This window comes from Pezoporus occidentalis, unplaced genomic scaffold, assembly GCF_034315485.1.
Source record: "Pezoporus occidentalis ecotype Australia unplaced genomic scaffold, CSIRO_AGI_Poc_V1 ctg20, whole genome shotgun sequence".
NCBI lineage: Eukaryota > Metazoa > Chordata > Aves > Psittaciformes > Psittacidae > Pezoporus > Pezoporus occidentalis.
Window position 1 is genome coordinate 6,898,869 of NW_026913856.1, and position 20,757 is coordinate 6,919,625.

General features: G+C 44.0%; 1 protein-coding gene and 1 long non-coding RNA gene across 3 annotated transcripts; both read left to right on the forward strand.

Moving 5' to 3' along the window:
• Positions 1 to 709: 709 nt before the first annotated feature.
• WFDC1 (WAP four-disulfide core domain 1) lies at positions 710 to 17,706 on the forward strand. Of its 2 annotated transcripts, none has more exons than XM_062618331.1 (7): positions 710 to 1,764; positions 8,012 to 8,207; positions 8,766 to 8,849; positions 11,062 to 11,202; positions 11,965 to 12,006; positions 12,842 to 12,916; positions 17,573 to 17,706. In XM_062618331.1, the coding sequence occupies exons 1-6, from the start codon at positions 1,618 to 1,620 to the stop codon at positions 12,898 to 12,900; spliced, it is 669 nt and encodes a 222-aa protein (XP_062474315.1). In that variant the 5' UTR covers positions 710 to 1,617; the 3' UTR covers positions 12,901 to 12,916; positions 17,573 to 17,706. The 2 variants fall into 2 exon arrangements, with proteins under 2 accessions (XP_062474315.1, XP_062474314.1); XM_062618330.1 differs by lacking the exon at positions 17,573 to 17,706 and adding an exon at positions 13,824 to 16,523 and having other exon boundaries at positions 713 to 1,764.
• Positions 17,707 to 17,855: 149 nt separating this feature from the next.
• Positions 17,856 to 19,566, forward strand: LOC134163478 (uncharacterized). The gene is made up of 2 exons (XR_009964747.1): positions 17,856 to 18,255; positions 19,346 to 19,566. It is a non-coding gene; the product is annotated as an uncharacterized LOC134163478 (long non-coding RNA).
• Positions 19,567 to 20,757: the final 1,191 nt, after the last annotated feature.

The window sequence follows — 20,757 nt, forward strand, 5'->3', positions numbered from 1 at the left end:
CAGCAGTAGAGATACGGACAAAACTACCCCAAAGCAGTTACTGCTAAAAACACTGTAACTCCCTTATGTCTAAAAAATCAAATATATTCCATTAAATACAGAGCTTTTATAACCCATACCTCACTTTTCTTCTGATTCCCACTATCGCATTCTGGAAAGCGTGGAGATGGAGTCCTATGGCTACCACCTACATGCAGCTATTGATACTTAGATGTGGGTCCAAGTACTACAGCTTTCAGGTATAAGGAAGAATAGGAAGGTTTCTTTGCATTTGCTCACAGGCTTTGTCACTCCTGTGCAGACCCATTTTATAGCAGATATAAAAGAAATTCAGTGCATCCAGCCTTCTCTCTTCTGTACCCAGGCTATGGAGTGGGGTTGAGGTCAGGGTAAACTGAAGGCAAGCAAGGCTTAGTGCTCTTATCTCGACTAGCTTTGTGGTTCTATTTCTTTCTTCATTCCAGGTGGAGGCTGGTGCTGCTGGAGGAGAAATTCATGGAAGATTATAAAATAAGTGGCTCCCATATTTGGCTCTCCAAGCCCTGAACATTACTGAAGGCTGTGAGAGTGTATGCATACATATATATGTATATATACACATGTATACATACATATATATACATATATGCACATATATACACAAATGTATGTGTCTGTACTCATGTGTATGTAACAGTTGCCCTATCCTCATACGTTGTCCCCTGCCTCTGCCTCTGTCCCAGGCAGGATGCTGGGATTCTTTCAGCCTGATTTCATAAGTCCTTTCTTATCCTTCAGCCACTTGGGTGTCTGAATGTCCATGCAGGTGTCTAATACCTCATATCCAGTCTCTCCGTCTCTCCCATTGTCAGGCACAGCCTGACTCATGTCCCCTTCCTTCCATTTGGTCATGTCATTTCTAAATCACCTTCCTTCCCTACTCCCCACCCATGCGTATGGATTTCTTTTCCCCAATGGCCACGTCTTCCCCTTCTTCGAAATCATTTGCAGAAAGCTAACTCCAGTTTGGTTTAATTAAAGCCCCTGCTCTTTTATCATGTCTTTAAATCACTTCCTTCAAGCAATCTTTACATGAAATTATCACTTTGTCAAAGCACAATCCCAAGGCACAGCTCGGGGCACAGTGGGAAGCACACAAAGGGAAAGCAGGGAGGCTCGGTAAGTTTGGGTGAGCTGTTTGCTCAAAGCTGCCGAGCCCACCCCTCCAAGACCTTTATTTCCCCCTGCGGCAGCTGTCATCTGATCCCACGCCCTGGCTCTGAATGGGGCTCTCTGAGGATGCCAGATGTTGGGAACAAAGGTCTAAAAATAATCTTCACAAATAACCTTCCCATCTATCACTGTAGGAGGGCACGTGCTTGGTGCGGACATGCGAGCCGAGAACCTGAGCTAACTTGGACTAAAGAAGTTCAACAGCAGCTCCTGGCTTGTGGGCTTGGGTGGTTTTTTTTTTTCCCTTCCCCTTTCCCTTCCCAGAAGCTGCGCAGGGAAAAGCAGCTCTCAGCAGCGGTCAGCCCTCACTCTCCCTCCCTCCCTGTATCCCTCCCTATCCTCACGAAGGCTCTGATCGCCTGGATCCCAAAAGCCAGGCTGCTTACTTGATCTCTCCTTGGGAAAATGGATTCCAGGCTGCTGTCAGAGATGCGTTTCTGTACAAAGATCCTCACGGCAGCCTTATGTGTCTTAGTTTTGCTGCCAGACTTGGGCTGTGCAAGGAATCTCTGGAAGCGTGCTCTGCATCTGAAAATGACAGAGAAATACGATGTGAGTACACTGTGGTGGGGTGATCTGGGGGGAGCTGGGTGCGCTCACCGTGAAAAGGGAGTTTTCTTTCCATGTATTATTTTAGAATAAGAACTATTTGGATCCGCGGCTGTGTCTTTATAAAAGGATTACAATAAGTTTCCTAGGCTCTGCTAAACTTTTGCCACCTAGCTGCTGCAGTGGGAATATGTGTAAAGCATGCTTGGGACAGCGAGAAGACATTGGTACGGCAGCTGTCACTGCTGTTCCTATGGACATCATGGGACAGCAAGTGAAGTGTGAATGGGGAGAAAGGGAATGAAAAACCTGCATGGCTGGGGATAGAGTTAATGATAGAAGATACTGTGATTTATTGCTTAGAGCAGGGAGGAGGGGTCCCTGCCCCATTCCTCCTCTGCCTTCTGGGGTAATTTGGGGTAAATGTCACCAACTTCTAGTGTTAATGGGTCCTAAAGGGATGGTGGCATTGCCTAGGGTTTTGTAAATCACTGCAGCAGAGAGACCTCCAGGTGTATGTACAGTGTCAGAGTAACGTGCTGGTCACCTTAATGGGTGTAAGGATTTGATCAGAGAAATCCAGTCTCCTGGGGTGTTCTTTAGGAGGAGAGCTCCCCTCTGCTCCCCACATCCCTGCCCGCTTTTGGCAGACTGGTGGTGCTGAACACAGCCACTGCTTCCAAACCTGCATCGGTTCTTAAAACAGGGAAGAGTTACTGTGAGCAGAGAAAACGATGGTGCTGTGTCTTGTCCTGGTGTGTTTGAGCCAAAAGACTTAGAAATGGACATGGAGGAAATTGGAAAACAACAAAAAAGGAAAACAATTTGGTAGTTTGACTTTCACGCCTGCTGTTTAGAAAGAAAAATGTTAATTCAAAACTTTTATCATTAAAGTCCCTTTAGAAACCAGCTTCTGCCCCTGTAGTCCCTTAGGTGGAAACCCCAGCCAGTCTGTCTTCTCATTCTCAGGTCTGATATCATCTTCCATCCATTGCATGTGCTGGAAGTCCTTGGTGTCACATGGGATTCTTCCACCTGCTTTCTGCAGCCACTTAGAAAAGCTTTAATCTAAAAAGGATCCCTGTTTTTGCCCATGCCATCTAGAGTGATGTTTGGGGACAGCTACATTGGGTTGGTGTGATTGCTGACTCAGAAGGGTGACACAGGCCTTTTGCCTGTGCTGAATGAACTGCTCTGCTCGTCTCCTTGAAATTTTGCAGAAGACATTATGCTAATATTGGAAGGCACCCCAATATTTGACAACAAGACGTTTTCTTCATTGTATCCCCCCTTGGGACAAAGTATTCTCTGGTTTATATTTTAACTGGAAAATGGTGACATGAAAAGCTGTGTTTCCCTCAAAATCAGTCACTGGAAAGTGTATTTATTACTATGTTGTTCTGTCACACTTCAATGCGAAGCTCAAATTTAATAGTAGGTATGAAGTAAATGACCCAGAGAGATAGGACTGGGGCAGAACAGGAATTTACATGTTGATCTTCAGATAATATCCTCTGCAGAGGCACAGAGCCTGCTCCCCTGAGGATATATCCTCCTCTTTCAATCTGCAGTTCTTCAAAGGTCTGTTTTTTCTGGCAGCCATAAATCCAGGTGCTACTGACATGGCAAGCTCAGCTAGAATTGTTTGTATTGATAGAAACATCTTATCTTGGGAAAATAGAACATACTTTGCTTATTTCTTCTCAAAGCCTTGCAAGGAGGAAGACGTCTGCACTCCATCCTTTTACCCGCCAAAGTCTGTTCTAGCAGCCCCTCCTATTTCTCAGAAAGAAGCTTTCTTTTCTACCAAATGCTGTGTTCCCTCCAGTTTGAAAATCAAAATCTGTGGGTGGAACAGCTGATTTGTGAGTCACTTGGATAGAGGGATAACAGATGGAGGTGCTTACGGCACTATGCAGCCATACAGGAGATGGGCCATAGACATTGCTGTGGGATCCCCAGGACATGGGTAAGGTCCATAGAGAGAGGAGGTGGTGATGGGTGAGGATCTGACTGAGACTTATGTTGTATGAGTCCGAGACATCTGGGTCTGCAGCAGGAGCAATGCATCCACCAAACTGCTGGCCACAGAATGCTGAGCAAGCGTTGATGAGGAGCTGGCTTGAGGTCTGGCCAGGAGTTGTTCATTCAGGTGTCTGAGAAAGGGTGTTGGCTGGCAAGGAGGGGTCAAGTGGGAGCACTGAAGGGAGAAAGAGGAGAGGGAACGCAGTGAGGAGGAAAATCTGGCAGTCACAATGGGATGGAGGAGCTGGGCTTCCAGCTATTAGCAAATCCATGTATTTTACAGCCAGAGGGACACTTGTCTAGAGCAGTGATTTGTAGCTGGTGTTCTGCAGCCACTGCATAGCCTGTGGATGGTTCCCAAAAGGCAGAAGGAGGGAATTACCTGAGCAAGGGCTTCAATTCATTATCAAGACACCTACATATCTATTGGGAAAACCTGGGGCAGTCTTGATTCTAATTCAGTGTCAACTGCACCAAACGTTTGAGAAAGAAAACCAGCCTTCTTTTAAAGATTTCCAGAAATGAAGAATTCCTCACAGCTGCTGTAATGTTCTTCCAGCAGTTTATTTACCCTCCAGCTCACTGTCATTAACCAACACTGAGATATCCTCTTCATCCACCAGATTTTCACACCTCCCATGAGATTTCTGTCCCGCTTATGCCTCAGAGTAACATAAGAGCAGAGCAGCCCTCAGCCTCCCCTTTGAAACCTGCATAAAGTTCTTGCTCTGCGTTCCCTGCTTTCCACCCCTTTAATTGCCATTATGCATCTTCTTTGAGTGCACCCTAATTTTGGGACTATCTTCCAGTACTGCCTACACCAGAACCAGAATTACTAATCCAGAGTCAACAGCAGAATATTATTCCTATTGTTTTGGCCTTGTCCTATTTAACCCTCCTTCAGTTTGATATTTGCAACTTTGAACACGGATGATCTATGTTTTTCCAGGTCTTTGACAGAAATATTGGAGGGCTCTATATTACTCCTGACTGTGTTGTTCAGAGAAAAGGTGGTTTATGGCCAGTGTTTGGAAATACCTGCTGGGGCAGCGCTGGTGACTGGAGGCTGGGAATAAACCTCGCGATATTCAGGCCACGCAGAATATGACTTGGCAGAGAATTGTGCTTTAACACAAGCTCTGAGTTCAGTTTCAGGCACAAATAATAGAACAGATTTGGGATTTTTTTGGTGGCAGACCGCAGCCCATGGTTACTATAGAAAATAGGGTTGAGAGTAAGTGATTGCATTCAGGTTTTTCCTTGTATTCTTTCCCGACTTCCAGGGTTCCTGAGCTGAACTCTCAGCTTTCTGCCTTACTTTGTTTCTGGGTTTCTCTAAGACAGATACAGTCATTAATATTATTTAATAAGTCTCATTGGGAAACACCAATTTGCCTCCTGCATTGAATTATAAAGGAAGAAATCTGGACACAGTAGCAGCCTATAAAGATAATAATGCTGAGCCATGCCCAGAGCCAAACTATAAATCCTGGGAGAGCTTTTAAAAAGACCTTGTAACCCATACCTGGAGACATCCATAACCAGGTTATTTTGGGAATGAGGGAATTCTGCTTCCCACTGGGATGGTTTATGCATTGACAAACCAGTGGCAATGGTTTTATTAGATCAAATGTGCCTGGTCACGGGTTTTTTGACAGTGAGCTTTTGAAAGAAATAAGTTCAGAGCAAAAGGTGAACAGAGAAAATGGGCAGGGAAGTCATGAGGTACAAAATTATTTGGCTAAAAATGTTAGATTTTTCCCAACGGAAATCTCATTACTGAGCCAACTGTTCATTGCAGTTTTGGCTTCTTGGTTTCTGAATCATCTGTGAAGCAACTGCAGTAATTGTTTGGGGTTTGGGGGTTTTTTTCCATGTATCCACTATTCGCCTGTATTATTTGCTCATATTTCAGCCTGCAGCTGACATTTCACATAACAGAAAATAAACTGTGACCTTCCACGGATGAACACTTCTTCCAACAGAGACATGTTAAGTGCTTGAAACTGCTTAGATTTACTGTTAAATACTTATACCCCCAGATTATACATGGTCCAAGCACTTTATTTAAAATCCAACAGCAAAAAAAAAAAGTTGAACTTGCAACACCTTCAGTTCAAAAGCATGTTATTTCAAAGCTGGAGTGTTGTCAGCTTTTAAGGAATGGGATGATGGGATCACTCACACCTTGTTTTACACTTCAGCATTGAAAATATCACAATTAGGAAATTGTTTCCTTTCAAACCTATTTTGTGGTTCAAAAAGCCTATCAATTCATGGAAAAACAACCTCACAGAAGGGTTTTTGGTCAGTTTTTTGTTTGATTAATGGAAACAACTAAGGAAAAAGTGAATAAAATTGTTTATTGATACTGGGAACAGGGCAGACAGCTGTCATTTGTAGAAATATTAGGAGTTTTCTGTCTCAGACACAGACACACACACTCACACATTCTTTAACCAGTTAGAGCTATAAGCAGGGTATGGATTTTCTTTAACATACACCTTGTAACAGAAGTTAAAACTTCTGATCATCCTGTCTTTATATTTCTCCACTGGCTGACAAGCACTGTGGAGCCAGGCAGTGGACAAACTTTCTGCTTCCCATTTCCCCCTCACTATGGCTCAAAACCATAGGTCAACTTTGTGTTAAAACCCACTGCCTTATCAATACAATTCTATACTATGTACGATATGGAAGTAAAATGTCTCACATCAGTACCACAACCAATAAGCACCGTTACTTCTTTGGTGTCCCTTGGGGTTGCCTTCATCCTCTACATCACAAATTATCCCAAGGGAGTGAAGATGATGCTGTTTTCTCCGTTAAAGGATGATTGATTGCTGCTTGGTCATGTGTAGCAGCAGAGGCCAGCGGTCAGTACCCAGGGCAAAGGACCTCTTGGGGCCTCTCCTAGGACATTTTTCGCCCGGTTCATGTGTGCACACACTGTTTTGCAAAGGCACACATGTTCCACAGAAGCAGCTGGGAGGTTTCAACACCAAGGATGTAGCAGCATGTAAATAAAGAGGGGTATTAGTAGCACCCCAAATGTCTCCATAGCCTGATGGTGAAATTTTATAGAGACCCCCTCAGGGACAGTTGCACCATGTAGTTTCTTGGAATAACAACCGCAGTTGTTTGTCACTGATTTCTCAACATAACAGTGATGGAATCAAGTATATACAGGACTGTTAAACTCAACAGCCTGCTAGCAAATGCATGGCATCACTCACCTCATGCCTTTGGCTAGACACTGTGTTAAAAGTGCAAATCCGGAATCTGTGGTTTTATTTGATTAAAGCTTATTAATGTCTGGTAATAAATCTGCAAACTGATTGCCCTATCTGAGTACTTTATGCTGCTCTGGGGAGCTGAGCCCAAGGCCAGAGGTGAGTAGTTGCCATAGGTGAGAACGGAGTGGGCTTGGGTGATTCACCTCTCTGTTGGAGGGAGTTGGCTTCTTGCTAAATGTGTGAATAATATCTGAATGCTGCCTCTTATTTCTGGTAAAATCCTCTGCCTGTTAATCCACTTTAAATCTCCCTTGTCCTTTTGGTGTGCAATGAGCAGCTGGTCTCCTTTCTGCTGTAGTCAAACACAGCTTCATTTTCTTGGGGATTAAACTGACATCACCCACACATATTTCACTCAGATCATTGCATGTTTTAGCAATGGTCTCTGATTTAACAACCAAGCACCTTGCGCTGGGCAAGCTTGAATTACAGCTCCCCTGTGAATTCTGGTCCAAAATAAGGTGATAAAGGCAGAAGGAGCCTATTGAGGAGACAGGTGCTACGTGGGACATTAGTTCCACATCCCATCTGGGGATGTAACATCAAACCAATACGGTGTCAACACTTCCACTGCGTTACTATATAAGTATTATGGCATGCTCATCATGAGGATGCAGGGAATATTTCCCTCTGTTTCCCAAGCAAACATAAAAGACTTTGAAGAAATATTTTCTACCTCCTTATTGCCGTTACAATAACCTTAATTATAAAATGAGTTCCACACATTAATTTGGTGTTTGGGTTTCCAAAACAGTGCTGTAAGGTGATCATACAGCTCTTCAGTGTGCCGTATTCAGGGAGCTGAACGGTTCGTTCTTCCTCATGAATACCTGAAACCCACTCTGAAAATCCTTTCTGTGTTTCAGCTGATGGGATATTTGGTACTCACCTCATGCCAAACCTTTGTTTCCTTTTCTTCTCTTTGCAAGGATTATGAGTACCCTCTTCATTCTCACAGTTCCCACTACCAGAAGAATGACCGGTGCCCCCCTCCGCCCCAGACCTTGCCTGAGCGAGCCTGCGAGGTGCCAAGCTGCCGCTCCGACTCCGAGTGTGAGAGGCACAAGCGCTGCTGCTACAACGGGTGCATCTATGCCTGCCTGGAGTCTGTACAGCCACCACCAGGTAGGGTGGCCCCAGGGACCAGAGATAGAGAGAAGCATGTGGAATAGTGGCAGTCATCACCATGCGCGTTGGGTCTTGGGTGGGAGGCATAGTTTGAGTATGAGTTGAGGATAAAGCTTCAGTTCCACACTTCTATTTCCTGGGATGATTGCTCAAAGCAATTATGCAAAAATTTCTACCAGTGCAAACTGCAGATGACAGTTCTTTTCCTGGGATTATGTGTTCAGGAAGAGAAGGAATCCCAGTCTGAATTAGAAGCAAAGCAGCCATCTCATCTGATCCGTGCCATGGGAATGGATGATGGGAAACAATAGCTGCTGTGGCTTTTATGACACCAGGTTCCTGTGGCCCTGAATGCTTCTCCTCTTCCATGGTTCTGTTACCATTGGGACAACAAGAGAATGAATATAAGTATCTTGCTGAAAACTCAAATCCATCCTTCAGGAGCCTGTCAACATCATCACTGACTGTTAGAGGAAATCTGTGACTTCTCCATTGCTGTGTGGTCTGTGGCTACTCCACCTCAACTCTGTGGTTTCTTGTTTCTGCCTTTTACAGTCTTAGACTGGTTGGTTCAGCCCAAACCTCGCTGGCTGGGTGGAAATGGGTGGCTTTTGGATGGCCCAGAGGAAGTCTTACAAGGTACAGCATCTTCCACTGTCTTCTCTGAGATATCGGTATTTATAGTCACTAAATAATACACCCATCATACACAGGATTTGCAGGGATGTTGGGCTGCTTGCATTTGTTTGGAGTTTCCATAGGAATAGCACTGTGTGGTGCTGGGGGCTGGTTTCTGGTGGAATAAATCAGTTGTATCCATTCTTGAAATAAGTGGAAATATATCTTTTTCTAAGAAAAAATGTTTTGTCAGCATACACATATTTTCTGCCTGCCCCCTGATAGACTGTGGGTGGATTTGGACTGGGATATCATTTAATCCAGAGTAGATCCTCACACAGATGCCTTGGGCTGGGGCTAAGGCTCTCGGGTCTGAAGGCTGCTTTGAACAAGAGCCCTGGCAAACTGCTACAGAGTTATGCCAATCTGCCATGTTGCTGGGAGCATCTAAGCTTGAAGACTGATGATGAGATTGGGATAATTCCATAGGGAAAGGCCTTTTAATTCTTTTTTCCTATACCCCAAATTGAAACAAGGAGGGAGTAGGGAGGTGGGAAGAGAAGTTTTCTTCTACAAGACATTGCCAGATGCATGTGTGCATTCCTAAGGTTTTTAATTTCTTCATGGAAAGGCTGTTCCAGCTTTTGATCAGCTTTAGTCAGACACACAAGTGATGCCAATAAATTATCCTCTTTGGTCTTATACAGATGGTATCAGACTTGCTGAGCCTTGACTCTCATCTATTGTGGAAACTCCTAGTTCTTCAAGAGAAAATTCTGCCTCCAGCTCACTGGATTTGCACTGCTAGAAATAAGATCAAATAGGTTCCTCCTCATTCATCTTGTCACGCTTATATTATTTGTTCTTATCTTGAACACCTTCATCTCAGCTTGGGGGAGTAATTATTGCAATAAGAACCATCAGTCATGGCATGAGAATTACAGCAGAAGTCCTTGGAATTAAAATCCTGGCAAATGAAAGGGTGGAGTGTCCCTGCATAGTCTGTACATTTAATGGACACAAACACCGCCTGTGAGTCCTGCTTTGCTTTCTTGTTCTGCCCTGCACTAGCTGAATATCCAGGGTCAAGGCAGTTAAAGCCTCTGTTTGTAACAGGGAGGGTGTCATGGTTTAATCCCAGCCAGAACTCAGCCCCATAGAGCTGATCGTTCACTCCCCCCAGTGAGATAGGGGAGAGAATTGGAAGAGTAAGAGTGAGATGATGTTGGCTGGGTTGAGACAAAGGCAGTTTAATGGGTAAAGCAAGAGATGCACACAGAGGCAAAGCAAGGCAAGGAATCAATTCACCTCTTCCAATCATCAGGCTAGTGTTCAGCAATGCCCAGGAGAGCAGGGCTCCATCACACCTCATGGTGACTTGGGAAGACAAACACCATCACTCTGAATGTCCCCCCTTCCTTCTTTATCCCCCAGCTTTCTATGCTGAGCATGATGCCATAGGGCATGGGATAACCCCTGAGTCAGCTGGGGTAAGCTCTCCCAGATGTGCCCCCTCCAACCCCTTGTGCACCCACAGCCTGCTTGCTGATGGTGTGAGGAGCAGAAAAGACTGTGTAAGCACTGCTCAGCAGTAACTAAAACATCCCTGTCCTATCAGCACTGTTTCCAGCACAAACCCAAAACACAGCCCCATGCCAGCTACTATGAAGAAAATTAACTCCATCGCAGCCAAAATGAGCACAGGGTGGCACTGCCTTACTCCATAGTGAGTCACACCTGAGGTTGAAATTCATCAACAATTTAATGGGTGTGGAATGAAGAACAAAGCAGCAAACCATCAGCTTCCTGGTCATGTTTCCCTGGTTTCTCACTCAGCCTGAAATACTGGAGGAACAGACTTATGGCTGTTGAAAGGAATAGCAGCATGGAGGGACCATCAGTGCAAACACGGTGGGCATGGAGCATCTTCATCACTCTCCAGCACTTGTACACCACGCACAACAGGCTATGGGGAGAGTGTCCTTGTATGTAATCAGATTGACCTGCACTCCCCATACCAATGTAGACACCTCAGGTTTTTATGTAAGGTGTGAACTGCATCACCAGCCATGCCAGGCTTCTTTGAAGGTGTTAGCTCCTTGGTACCCTTGCATGGAAGTAGTCAGAGATCCTGTCTGGGAGGAGATACAGATGAAGGTGGCCATGCTGTCAGATTTGGGGTTACCTGTGGGTGTCGAAGACATGATTTATGACCTGCAGACTTCTTTTGCAGCTGAGGCCTGCAGTACCACTGAGGATGGAGATGAGCCTCTGCATTGCCCCACTGGCTATGAATGCCATATCATCAACCCTGGGAACGTGGCTGAAGGAATCCCTAACAGGGGACAGTGCATTAAGCTCCGAGGAAATCCAGGTCAGTTCTGGAAATGTCCCTTCCTTTCTGTTTCTGTCATGCAAACACCAGTAAGGGACAATGGGCTTTCACTGCCCAGAAAACATGAGAGCAGATGTACCACTAGATCTCCTCCAGAGCCAGCGGGTGCATTGAATAGTGAGATATGTACATCTGTACTGGTCTACAAATGATCTTGGTGTAGAGACATCAGTCACTGAAACGTCAAAACAGATCTCTGAACTGCATCCATAAAAGATTAAGATTTTCTGCAGGACTTATTGATCATCTATGTTACTCTTTTATAACTTACTTTTAATAGCATCCATATATTAATGTAATGCATGACTATGTGGCTCTTAGACATAAGGTGTTTCTAACAGCTTAAATGATTGTTTAAATGGTAAACAGAAAAACTTAGCTGCGTCTTGAATTATGTAAATCACTAATAGATGGTCTGAAATTTTACCTAAATTGCTTTCATTTGAGAAAATCTGTGATTCCTTCATTCATAGCTACTGAAAAGAACATAACATGCTCATGGCCAGCAGTTAACCACTCTCAGGGAAGGTGAATTGCATACCACATAGTTCAATAACCTGTTTTATAACAGGCTTATAACAGCTTACACCACTTCAGCTACACAGATTTTTTTATTTTCCTGTTTGTGAGGTTGCTATTTCTATACCTATAATTTCTCTGTGCTGTACACAGAAAGCTGGAGTTTAACACAAAGAATGAAAGCTCACTGTATGTGTTCTCATTACATACCTTCTTTTTCAGATGGACGCAACCTGAGGCATAAGTATTACAAAGAATACTTTGGTAAGCTGCTGGCATGAAGTGCTCGTTGTTATTAAGCTTTATAGTTATTGTATTGCTTACAATTAACTTGCTGCTTATGAAATTAAGGTTTGTACATAGGAAAAAGTGATTCTGTAGCGTGAAATCTCTACGCCTTGGTCAAAAGATCTCATTTTAAGATCCGCAATGCCGTGCCTGCGGACTCTTGATAATCAATATCTCCATGTGTTAAATGGTGCAGGGTTTTGCCAGGGGTTCCTGCCCAAGGGGTGAAAAACACCCAACCCAATACCCTTTTGTTATTTTTAAGTATACTTGAGCTTTGCTCCTGGCCCAGGGGCCCTTGCAGATGAACTCAGAACTCTGTCAATGCAGGGTCTTTTGCCAAGAGCTTGTACTGTGGTATGTGATAAGAGATGACCAGAGCCCAGAGAATCAGCCCCTTGTTGTTATCTATAACCACAGTGGTATTTGTGCTCTTGCACAAACTGATCAGCATGTGACTCAAATAAAGCAGGAGGACCTTCCAGAAAACCTTTTCCTCATGGCTTCAAAGCTCATGTTTTCTGCTAACTCTTGGATATAGAGGGGGAAAGTCAGATCAGATTGGAAGTACTACTCAGATATAACTAGACAACATCTTTGACATAATAAGGTTTACAAACAGCCAAATTTGTCCAGCTTAGCTCATAAAGCTATGACAGGATTTCCTTTCCTCTGTCCAGTGGGCTATCACTGCTCTCCCAGAGAACTGCTAAATGATGAGACCAGTAAAACTGTACTGCTTAGGTAATCTTGAGAAAAACTTTGCCACGGAACAGCATGAAATCTAACTTTGCGGATATTTGGTTTACAGGGAGCAGTTCCAACAATGTGGTCAGCTATGTGAAAAACCAGCAGAAGCATTTAGGCTAATCAAAGGTGTGCCAGGGTAAGTGTCCTGTGAATAAAGGGAAAGCTGGGTGAAAATAGTTGGTGGTTAGCATACAATTATTTAAAGAAGAGGTTGTTTGAGGGTGAAATTACATCTCTTCAAAATGCCACTATAAGGACAGCACCTTAAAACTGCATACAGATGCATACTTTGAGCTTCATGAAACACCTATGCTGACAAACAGACCTTGCTGTAGAAGTATCTTGAGAACCTGCAGCGTCGGAGATTGAGGTCTCCAAAACATTCCATGAGAAGCTAATGTCTTTCCCAAATACTGCTTTCCGTCACTCTTTTTTACTCTAACTTCACAAGATGCACCTGATTCCTTTGAAGAACCTTGAGGGTGTTTAGAGAATGAAGTGATTTTCAGGATGCTGCAAAACTTTGTCTACCTTAAGATTTTAACCTTTCTGTTTAGGGAGCTTCTTCTAATGTAGGTCTAACTGCTCCTGCAAGACAAATTAAAAAGCTATTTTGGACTGATTGCAACAAAGGTCAGTCTTAAAATACTTAGGCAGGTGGGTGATTTTGTGGGATAACTTTACGTGTGTGAACGGTTGCTCTGAGCAGTGTGACCCACTCATGTGAGTAAGTGTACATGTATCCGGCCAGAGCGAAGCCAACTGAAAAAGCTCCAGTCATTTTATCAGGCTTTGAATTAGGTAAGAATGAAAATGTTTATTAGACCAAAGGTTCAGTCCCACGGTAGTTTACTCAACACTTTAAAACTAACTTGAGCTTAACTGACAGCTATGGAAACAAAGCAGCTCAGTGTGTCTTTTACGTACCTACGTCAGGCTGACTGTTGGGATTGCACAGCTACATAAGGACAAGTTCTGTGCAAGCATCTCAGGAAGGATAAATATTTTAATTCCTCTTTTTGTTTTGTTTGATTTTCATCCAGCTGGACCGCTCTGTTTAGCAGCTGTCAAGGAATGCTTTACCCAACAGTTTTCTAGGTTTTGGAAGAACTCTGGTCCCAAATCTCCATGACCACGTCTCCAGTATTACCCTGATCCCTGCTCATCCATGATAAAAGGCTTCACTCTCCAAGGAGCACAGTGAATCTAGATTTTAAGCCTACCAGAAGGGGGAGAAATGTGATCCTCTGAAAGAAACCACACTGTTTATGAGCTGCCCTTCTACCAATGAAATGCAAATACCTCCGAGTGGATCCCTATAAACCACAGTGCCATTGTCAGGCTGCTGGAAGAGAGCCTGCCCTTTACGTATGTGTTATGTGACCGATTCAGATTTCACTACCACAAACATAACTCAGGATTATAAAATGAAGTGACGTCAGAATTGTACCTAAATATCATATCTCAACTGCATTATAATAGGCAAGACTGTAAGACCAAAGGGGATCTCTGGATCCAATCCAGTGTCTGCCTATCTTGAACAGCTAAGCCTTTTCGTAAGCTTAAAGTCTGAAGAAACCTGCAGGTTTCTTCTTTTCCACCCAAGGCTTACCAGGTTTGACACCCAAACCACAAGCCTAAACCTGAAGTCTTAAGAATTGGAAGAACTCTGGGTTAGGAGCAAAACCGGTTTTATAAATGTATATTTAGTTACTTTCCTTTAGCTTCTCAGTCTGGTGAGCTGCAGATCGAGAGCTAATGATGGAATAGATTTCTCCCTACAATGTCTAAGAAGACACACATATGTGCCAGCCTTTTTAAGTTTTCAGCCAGCACAGTTAATACTCACAAAGTGCACATCTGCTCTTTTGTACCCGCATAACCTCAGCAAAAAGGCAGAAGTCTGGATTATTTGATGCATATATTAAAAAGGCAAATTGAGGATAAGTTTGTGTAATTAAAAGGATTGTCTGGCAGATGGGCAGCTGCTCTTTAGAAGTCCTGTACCTTTATGTCAACTTCCATAAATCCTTAAGGCCAAGTTATTTGTATTAGGCCTCACAGCTTCTTTTAGCATTATAAAGTGGAAAACACATCTTCTATGGCTGTTTTCCTTTCCAGTGGCACTCCCAAAGGGACACTTGCATTTAATTTCAACAAATCTGTCAGAATTGCTAGGCAAAAGAAGCCGTGTTTGCTCCCTTATTTAGTACATGTCCCTGTATGCATGCATAAAATTAGCATTTTAATATGCAGAGTAGTAGTGGTAGATATAAATACCCAATTCACAAATACAAGTGCCTGCTGCCACCCACAAACTAGGGGATTCTTTTTTACACTCACCAAATAGCTTAAGCCAAAGCTAAACCACCTATAAAACACTTGATGCTTCTTCTGCGACATTTGCAGCTGGAGAGATGAAAGATGCCAAACTGCTCTTCTGTTTTCTATCAGCCATAAGCACACACACTCCCTGATGCTTTATAGAGCAAAGGAACAGATGAAGGGCTCCAGATTTTCCTAAATATCTTGGTTTGTTGAACTCCATTCACTTCTTTGAGCTTTTGCTCCAAGTTCTAGGTATTAAATGCAACACCATGTTTGCAGAAAGATGTATTTCTATGATTTTATCATATGCAGCTTCATACAATGATATCTTCTGTTGAGGTGCAGGAGTCCATCCATATCTTATAGTTCCAGTCTCAGTTTGGGCCAAAAACCTGCCGCTTTGCCACTGACCTTACTTGACAACTTAAAGCAACACAGCTCATAGCAAAAGTCCTAATGCAGCCTCACTCCTACATGCTGCTCAGTGAAACAGATTGTTTTCAGCATTACTTTTTGCAGAGAAATCAAGTTCTGATTAAGTGAGCAAAGCCCTTCGATGGTTACTGCTAAGACCCAAAGAGCGAATACCAAATAGTTCTACTTTAAAATTAAGAATTCAGTGCCTAAAAAGCTACGATGTAGGTGAAAAACTTAAGCATTAGTAAGTTTAAGCATTAAAAAATTTGCAAGATCAAAACTTCAGATCTCAACCTAATCTTGCAAAGCATCCAAAAATATGCTTTATTTGAGTGTACACACTCACTTCAGTGGCTGCTTTTTTGTAGCCACAAGAGCACACACCTGACCACCTTGCTGGATGGGATGGTGAGGATATAAAGGATATTTTCTACTTGCAAAAGGAATTTTAAAAAATTAAAATTGACAAATTAATACTTTGTTGTTTAAATTCAGTTTACTGGGTGTTATCAGGGACATCACCCTTCCTCATGGTGCTAGAACGGCTGGGGCTTGTTTCAAGTTAATTCTTTTCAAGTTATTCATTGTCAAACTCAGAAACAAGAGCCACAGAAAAAACTTGCCCAAGTTCTGCGTTTTCAACACTGGCATCCATTGGATGCTGAAATGAAAACACAGACCAAATAAGTTGTCCTCAGCTTGTCTTCTCTCCAAAGACAAATGGTTTAGCAACAGTCCTGCGGAGCACAGTAGGAAATCACTGCTGTAGGTTGTTCTTAATGTTTCCATGTACACTTTAAGTCACGTTGGGTGCTATAACAAACTTTATGTGTATCACTGTGTGCTACTAATGCTCATGGCCTTCCGGATCCTTGGCCACTGCCAGGGGAGCTGCTCTGCCTTGCAGCAGACCCTTCCCGGTTTGTGTCCTGGTGCTTACACATGTGCAGGTTCTGCCATTTCGGTGCTCAATAAAAAGTGACCAGTATATTTTTGAACTCTGCCTTGTTTCACTTGTCTGTTCTTAACATGGCTTTGAATTAGGGGAAAAAGGACAAGTCTTTCAAATGTTAGTTGTTGGGATGGCTCAGGAAGAATAGGCACAGTGAGAAAAGTGTAATTTTGTCACCTGGAAGTAACAGGCTCTCAAAACACATCTACCATCAGTGTCCCCTTCCAGAGGCCACCAGACACTCAGTCCTTGGTGCCTTCATTTCTACTGCCCAAGCTGAAGCTGATGGACAGTAGTGTAAAGAGGATAGTGATGGTGACCTAAGCAGATGGTGACTGTTTTATTTGACCAGGCATTTTCCTTGTTGATTCAGAGCTGTTGTTCACTGCTGGGTGCCTTTCAGCAGCCATCTCAGGCAGTTTTATGGGAGGCCAAGGCCTGCTCCAAGGATGGGTAGGTAAACCAAGTAGAGGTCATCAAGCTGCCCACTGCAGGAAACCAGAGCTGAAAGAGGAGCCTGGTACTGAGTGTTTGGGTTGCTGAGCACTGTTTTACCAGGATCAAACAAGATTTCATCATCCCACCAGCTCCACCCACACTGGTCTTGCTCTACCTGCTCATCAGGAGTGGGCATGAGTTTGCGTTGCTTCTCTTTTGCCCTACGTTGACAACAGAGAGTGAAACTGCCTGTGATGGAGCCAAGGAGGGAATAGCTATGGGTTTCATTGCTCTGGAAAGGTTTTCTATGGGTTGTGAGAAGGCACTGGCTAGCACTAGGTGTCAGGGCAGCTCTTCAGTCTGTCAGTTAAGTTAGCCTTGGGATCACTCAAACTCCTCATGACAATGGTCATATGGACTGTTAGGATGGGGAGGTCAAGGGTGTGTGTGCTTAACTCATGCCTCCTGCTGTAAGGTAAGAATAAGCAAGATTAGGTACCTTGGCTTGCAAGAGAAGAATCTATTTGGTGAACACAAAATTATACTTGGATCTCAACTTGTTTCCATGTTAATGCATGCCAGTATAACTGCTGTTGGTGTAATAGGCTTATGGTCTCCATGGAAAGAACACTGTGTAACCTAAGACATCATCTGCAGATGGCACTGAAGTGCCATTGGTGCACCCCTGAAACCAGCAGCTGGAGTCAACAGGAGGACAAACATCATAAGAGACCTCCAAGGAGCCAGAGGTCCGTATTAAAACCCCAGCAGGTCAGCAATCAAGTTGTAAATATGAGAATAATAATAATAAATTACTCTAATTTTGACCTGTTTAGTTCAGAGTTCCCTTGAGTTTTATGGTCCGGAAGCATTTTGATTGACTTCAGGAAGATCTTCCCTTGTTTTGTAAGCACTGAAGAAACCTATGGAGAACCTTTGGAGACTGACAGTTTCTCTTTGCCCATTGCATGGCAGGGATTTGTTCATACAGGGGTTGTGTCCCACCTTACTTTGTCTACACAGGCTGGATCTTTCTCTGGAGGCAGTGTGGGGTGAGCAACAATTGTCTGTCTAAGGCAAAAGGATTTACAGCATCATTTGTCATCATTTAAAGATAAATGAAAAGGACACTTTTGCTGATGAGTCTACAAAGGTAAGTCCTGTTTCTTCCCCTTACTTTCTCCTCATTACTTTTCTATGAGGACACAGTAGCAAGAACCAAGGCAGAAGCTGTGCAAAACAAAAAAGACCTTTTCCGAGGTTCCAAAAGGTCAGTTTCCAAGGCAGAGATGTGGATGCTGGGGCTCATTTCACCCAGCCTGAGCTGCACCACCAGGTGAGTCTCTCAGAAAGCCAGAAACCAAGAGGTTAAACTAAATCCCCCCTTTCTTCCTGGTGACACACTGAGGGACAGACCTAAGGCTTTTGTTGACCCTGTGTCAGTAGCATTGACAAGAGAGAAAGGAACCATGGCCCAGATCTTTGCTCTTTGTTTCTATAACCAGGGCAGTGGATGTTCTGCTCAGAGGCCTGGGGAAAAAAGCCCACCTGAAAGCAGAATATTGGGATTTTTGGGTAGCAGCAAGCATTAAATTCTACCCATGCACCAGAGGTTTGTTCCCTCAAGGTGGCACAAGAGGAACGAAAGTGTGGCCAGCCCTGGTTATGGCTAGGGAAGCAGGTAAAGGAGCTGTGAGTTTTGAACTGAAAGCAGCCCTTTTGGGCTCACACAATCTCAGTCACGGCTGCTGTACCGTATGTGTTTTCATAACACACATTTGCTATTTGAAAGAAAAACAAAAGGTTTCCCACATAACCTACTTAGAGCTAGAGTCTGATGCTGCAACTTTTTCATCCAATTAAATAGGAAATGCCATGAAAGTGCTGTGTTATTTTCTTTACAATGTAATCTTGATTCAGTTTATTCCCACCATTTTTTTGAACCACAAGACAGCAAAATACATGAATTTTCCATTGGATTGCCTAACAAGCTTTCCCCAAAGCACCAAGAAAATGAAACTTCAGTCTGTTCAGCAATTCTTCAGAACGCGTGGCAAATAGCCACAACAACTACATTTCCTTTCTGCCTTTATTCAGTTTCATTGGTGTTAAAATGTAATTTCACGTTATAGGGCTGAATGGACAGAAAGATGACAGGTCCTGAGCCCAAACTACGGCTTCTCTGGAGCTGCTGGGTAATAAACCACAATGCATTGATTCTTATGGTGTGTTACATGCTCCTCAACCCAAATTTCTCCTATTTAGGTCCCGTTTGTCTCAGTGTTTTTGCTGAGCCCCTCACTTCAGCAGTCCTCATGCCTGTGTGAGGCCAGGAGGGAGGTAGATGTGAATGAGCCCACACTGCAGACATTCTGGATCCTGTTCCCTGGTTGTGTACACACACTGGGATACACGTGTTTCCACAAGTAGCAGCTTTTGGCCAAGAGGAGGAAGTTAAACAAGGAAAGAGTCAGCAAGAGCCTGTTGCTCAATCAACTGTATGGGAGAGCCATGCCCTCCTGTATGAGAGAGGCTGCACTACCTCATACAGCACAGAGACCCAGGAGGACTCACCTTTGCCATGTGCTGGCTTCCTGGATGATGGGAGAGGGTTTGGGATGAGAAAAACAGGATTAAACCAAGAAAATTTCCTGGATTGATGGGTGAGGTTTTGGGGATGAGAAGAGCAACAACAAGAACAAGGGAATTCTTTTTCCCATCTCCCTAGAGAGGGGGAAGATGATTTTTTCTCCACTTTTCTATCAGGGAGCTATAATTCAGTGAGATCCCAAGGCTATCACTACTGCCAACACGCTCAGAGGAACAGAAGAATGTATTTCCTTGCCAGGCAGTGCCTGCTTTGCCTTATCAAGACCAGGGCAGAGCCAGCTGGCTGTGCTCCAGATCCTTGCAATAGTTACAGAAGGAGGGGACCAGCTGGGAAGCGTTTGTGAGCTCAGAGATGTGTTACCATCGAGTTCCCACACATTTTGATAAGGTCTAAATCTCTCCATACCCCTGGAGCCTGGGCAGCCTTTGGGCACCTTCCCTGAGCCCTGAGCAGGGCCTGTATGGGAGCTGCATTATCCCTGGGTGTTTTCCCATGGGAAGGAGGGGTGTTGCAGCAATACAGGAACTTCCCTCATCTGCTTGACGCGTCCAGTTGGGGTCATTAGGAAAGTATTTCTCAACCAGGAGCTGAGGGAGTTAGGAGGCACCAGCTGTGCTTTACAACAGCCTGGATATTTGTAGGGTGTTTCCCTATTGCTTCATTTTCTCCTCAGTGTGGAAAGAAGCTGCCCCAGTGTGTTACCTGCAGCTGCAAGCTCCATTGTGATGGTGGGGTGTCCCACGGGGCTCTTCAGCTTTCCCTAGAGCCAATGGCACCTGGGAGATGCAAATAGGAAACAGTGAAATGCTCCACATTTGATGGAAGCTGGCCAGGTTCTGCGTATCATGGGCTGTCCCATACGTGAGTGGTCCCATCATGGTCCAGATGTCACCTCCCCATCTCCAGAGCTGTGAAGCTGGCACCTGGGTGTCCTATGAGAAAATTGTTCCCCTGCAGAGAATTGTTGTTTTCTGACTTGGAATTACGTTTAATTCCCTTAATGCAGCTTTTACAGTCCAAGGAGGACCTTAATCTCATAATTTACACCTTAGAGACAATTTAAGCCTCAGTGAATCCCGCAGTCATGATGCCTGTGGGAGGATGTAGGTGTCCCGGTGCAAACCGGAGCACAGTGCTCCCGAAGAGGCAGCTATACATCTTCAGAAAGGATGTCACTGCAAACTTTAGCTGCATACTGAGATTCACCATGGAAGAGCTCCCCTCTGGTGAA

Bases quoted from the DNA above. Each gene is read 5' to 3' on its own strand.
- WFDC1 (XM_062618331.1), top strand. From the start codon at position 1,618: ATGGATTCCAGGCTGCTGTCAGAGATGCGTTTCTGTACAAAGATCCTC. The intron at 8,208-8,765 runs GTAGGGTGGCCC...TGCCTTTTACAG, and splicing joins GTCTGTACAGCCACCACCAG to TCTTAGACTGGTTGGTTCAG. The intron at 11,203-11,964 runs GTCAGTTCTGGA...CTTCTTTTTCAG, and splicing joins TAAGCTCCGAGGAAATCCAG to ATGGACGCAACCTGAGGCAT.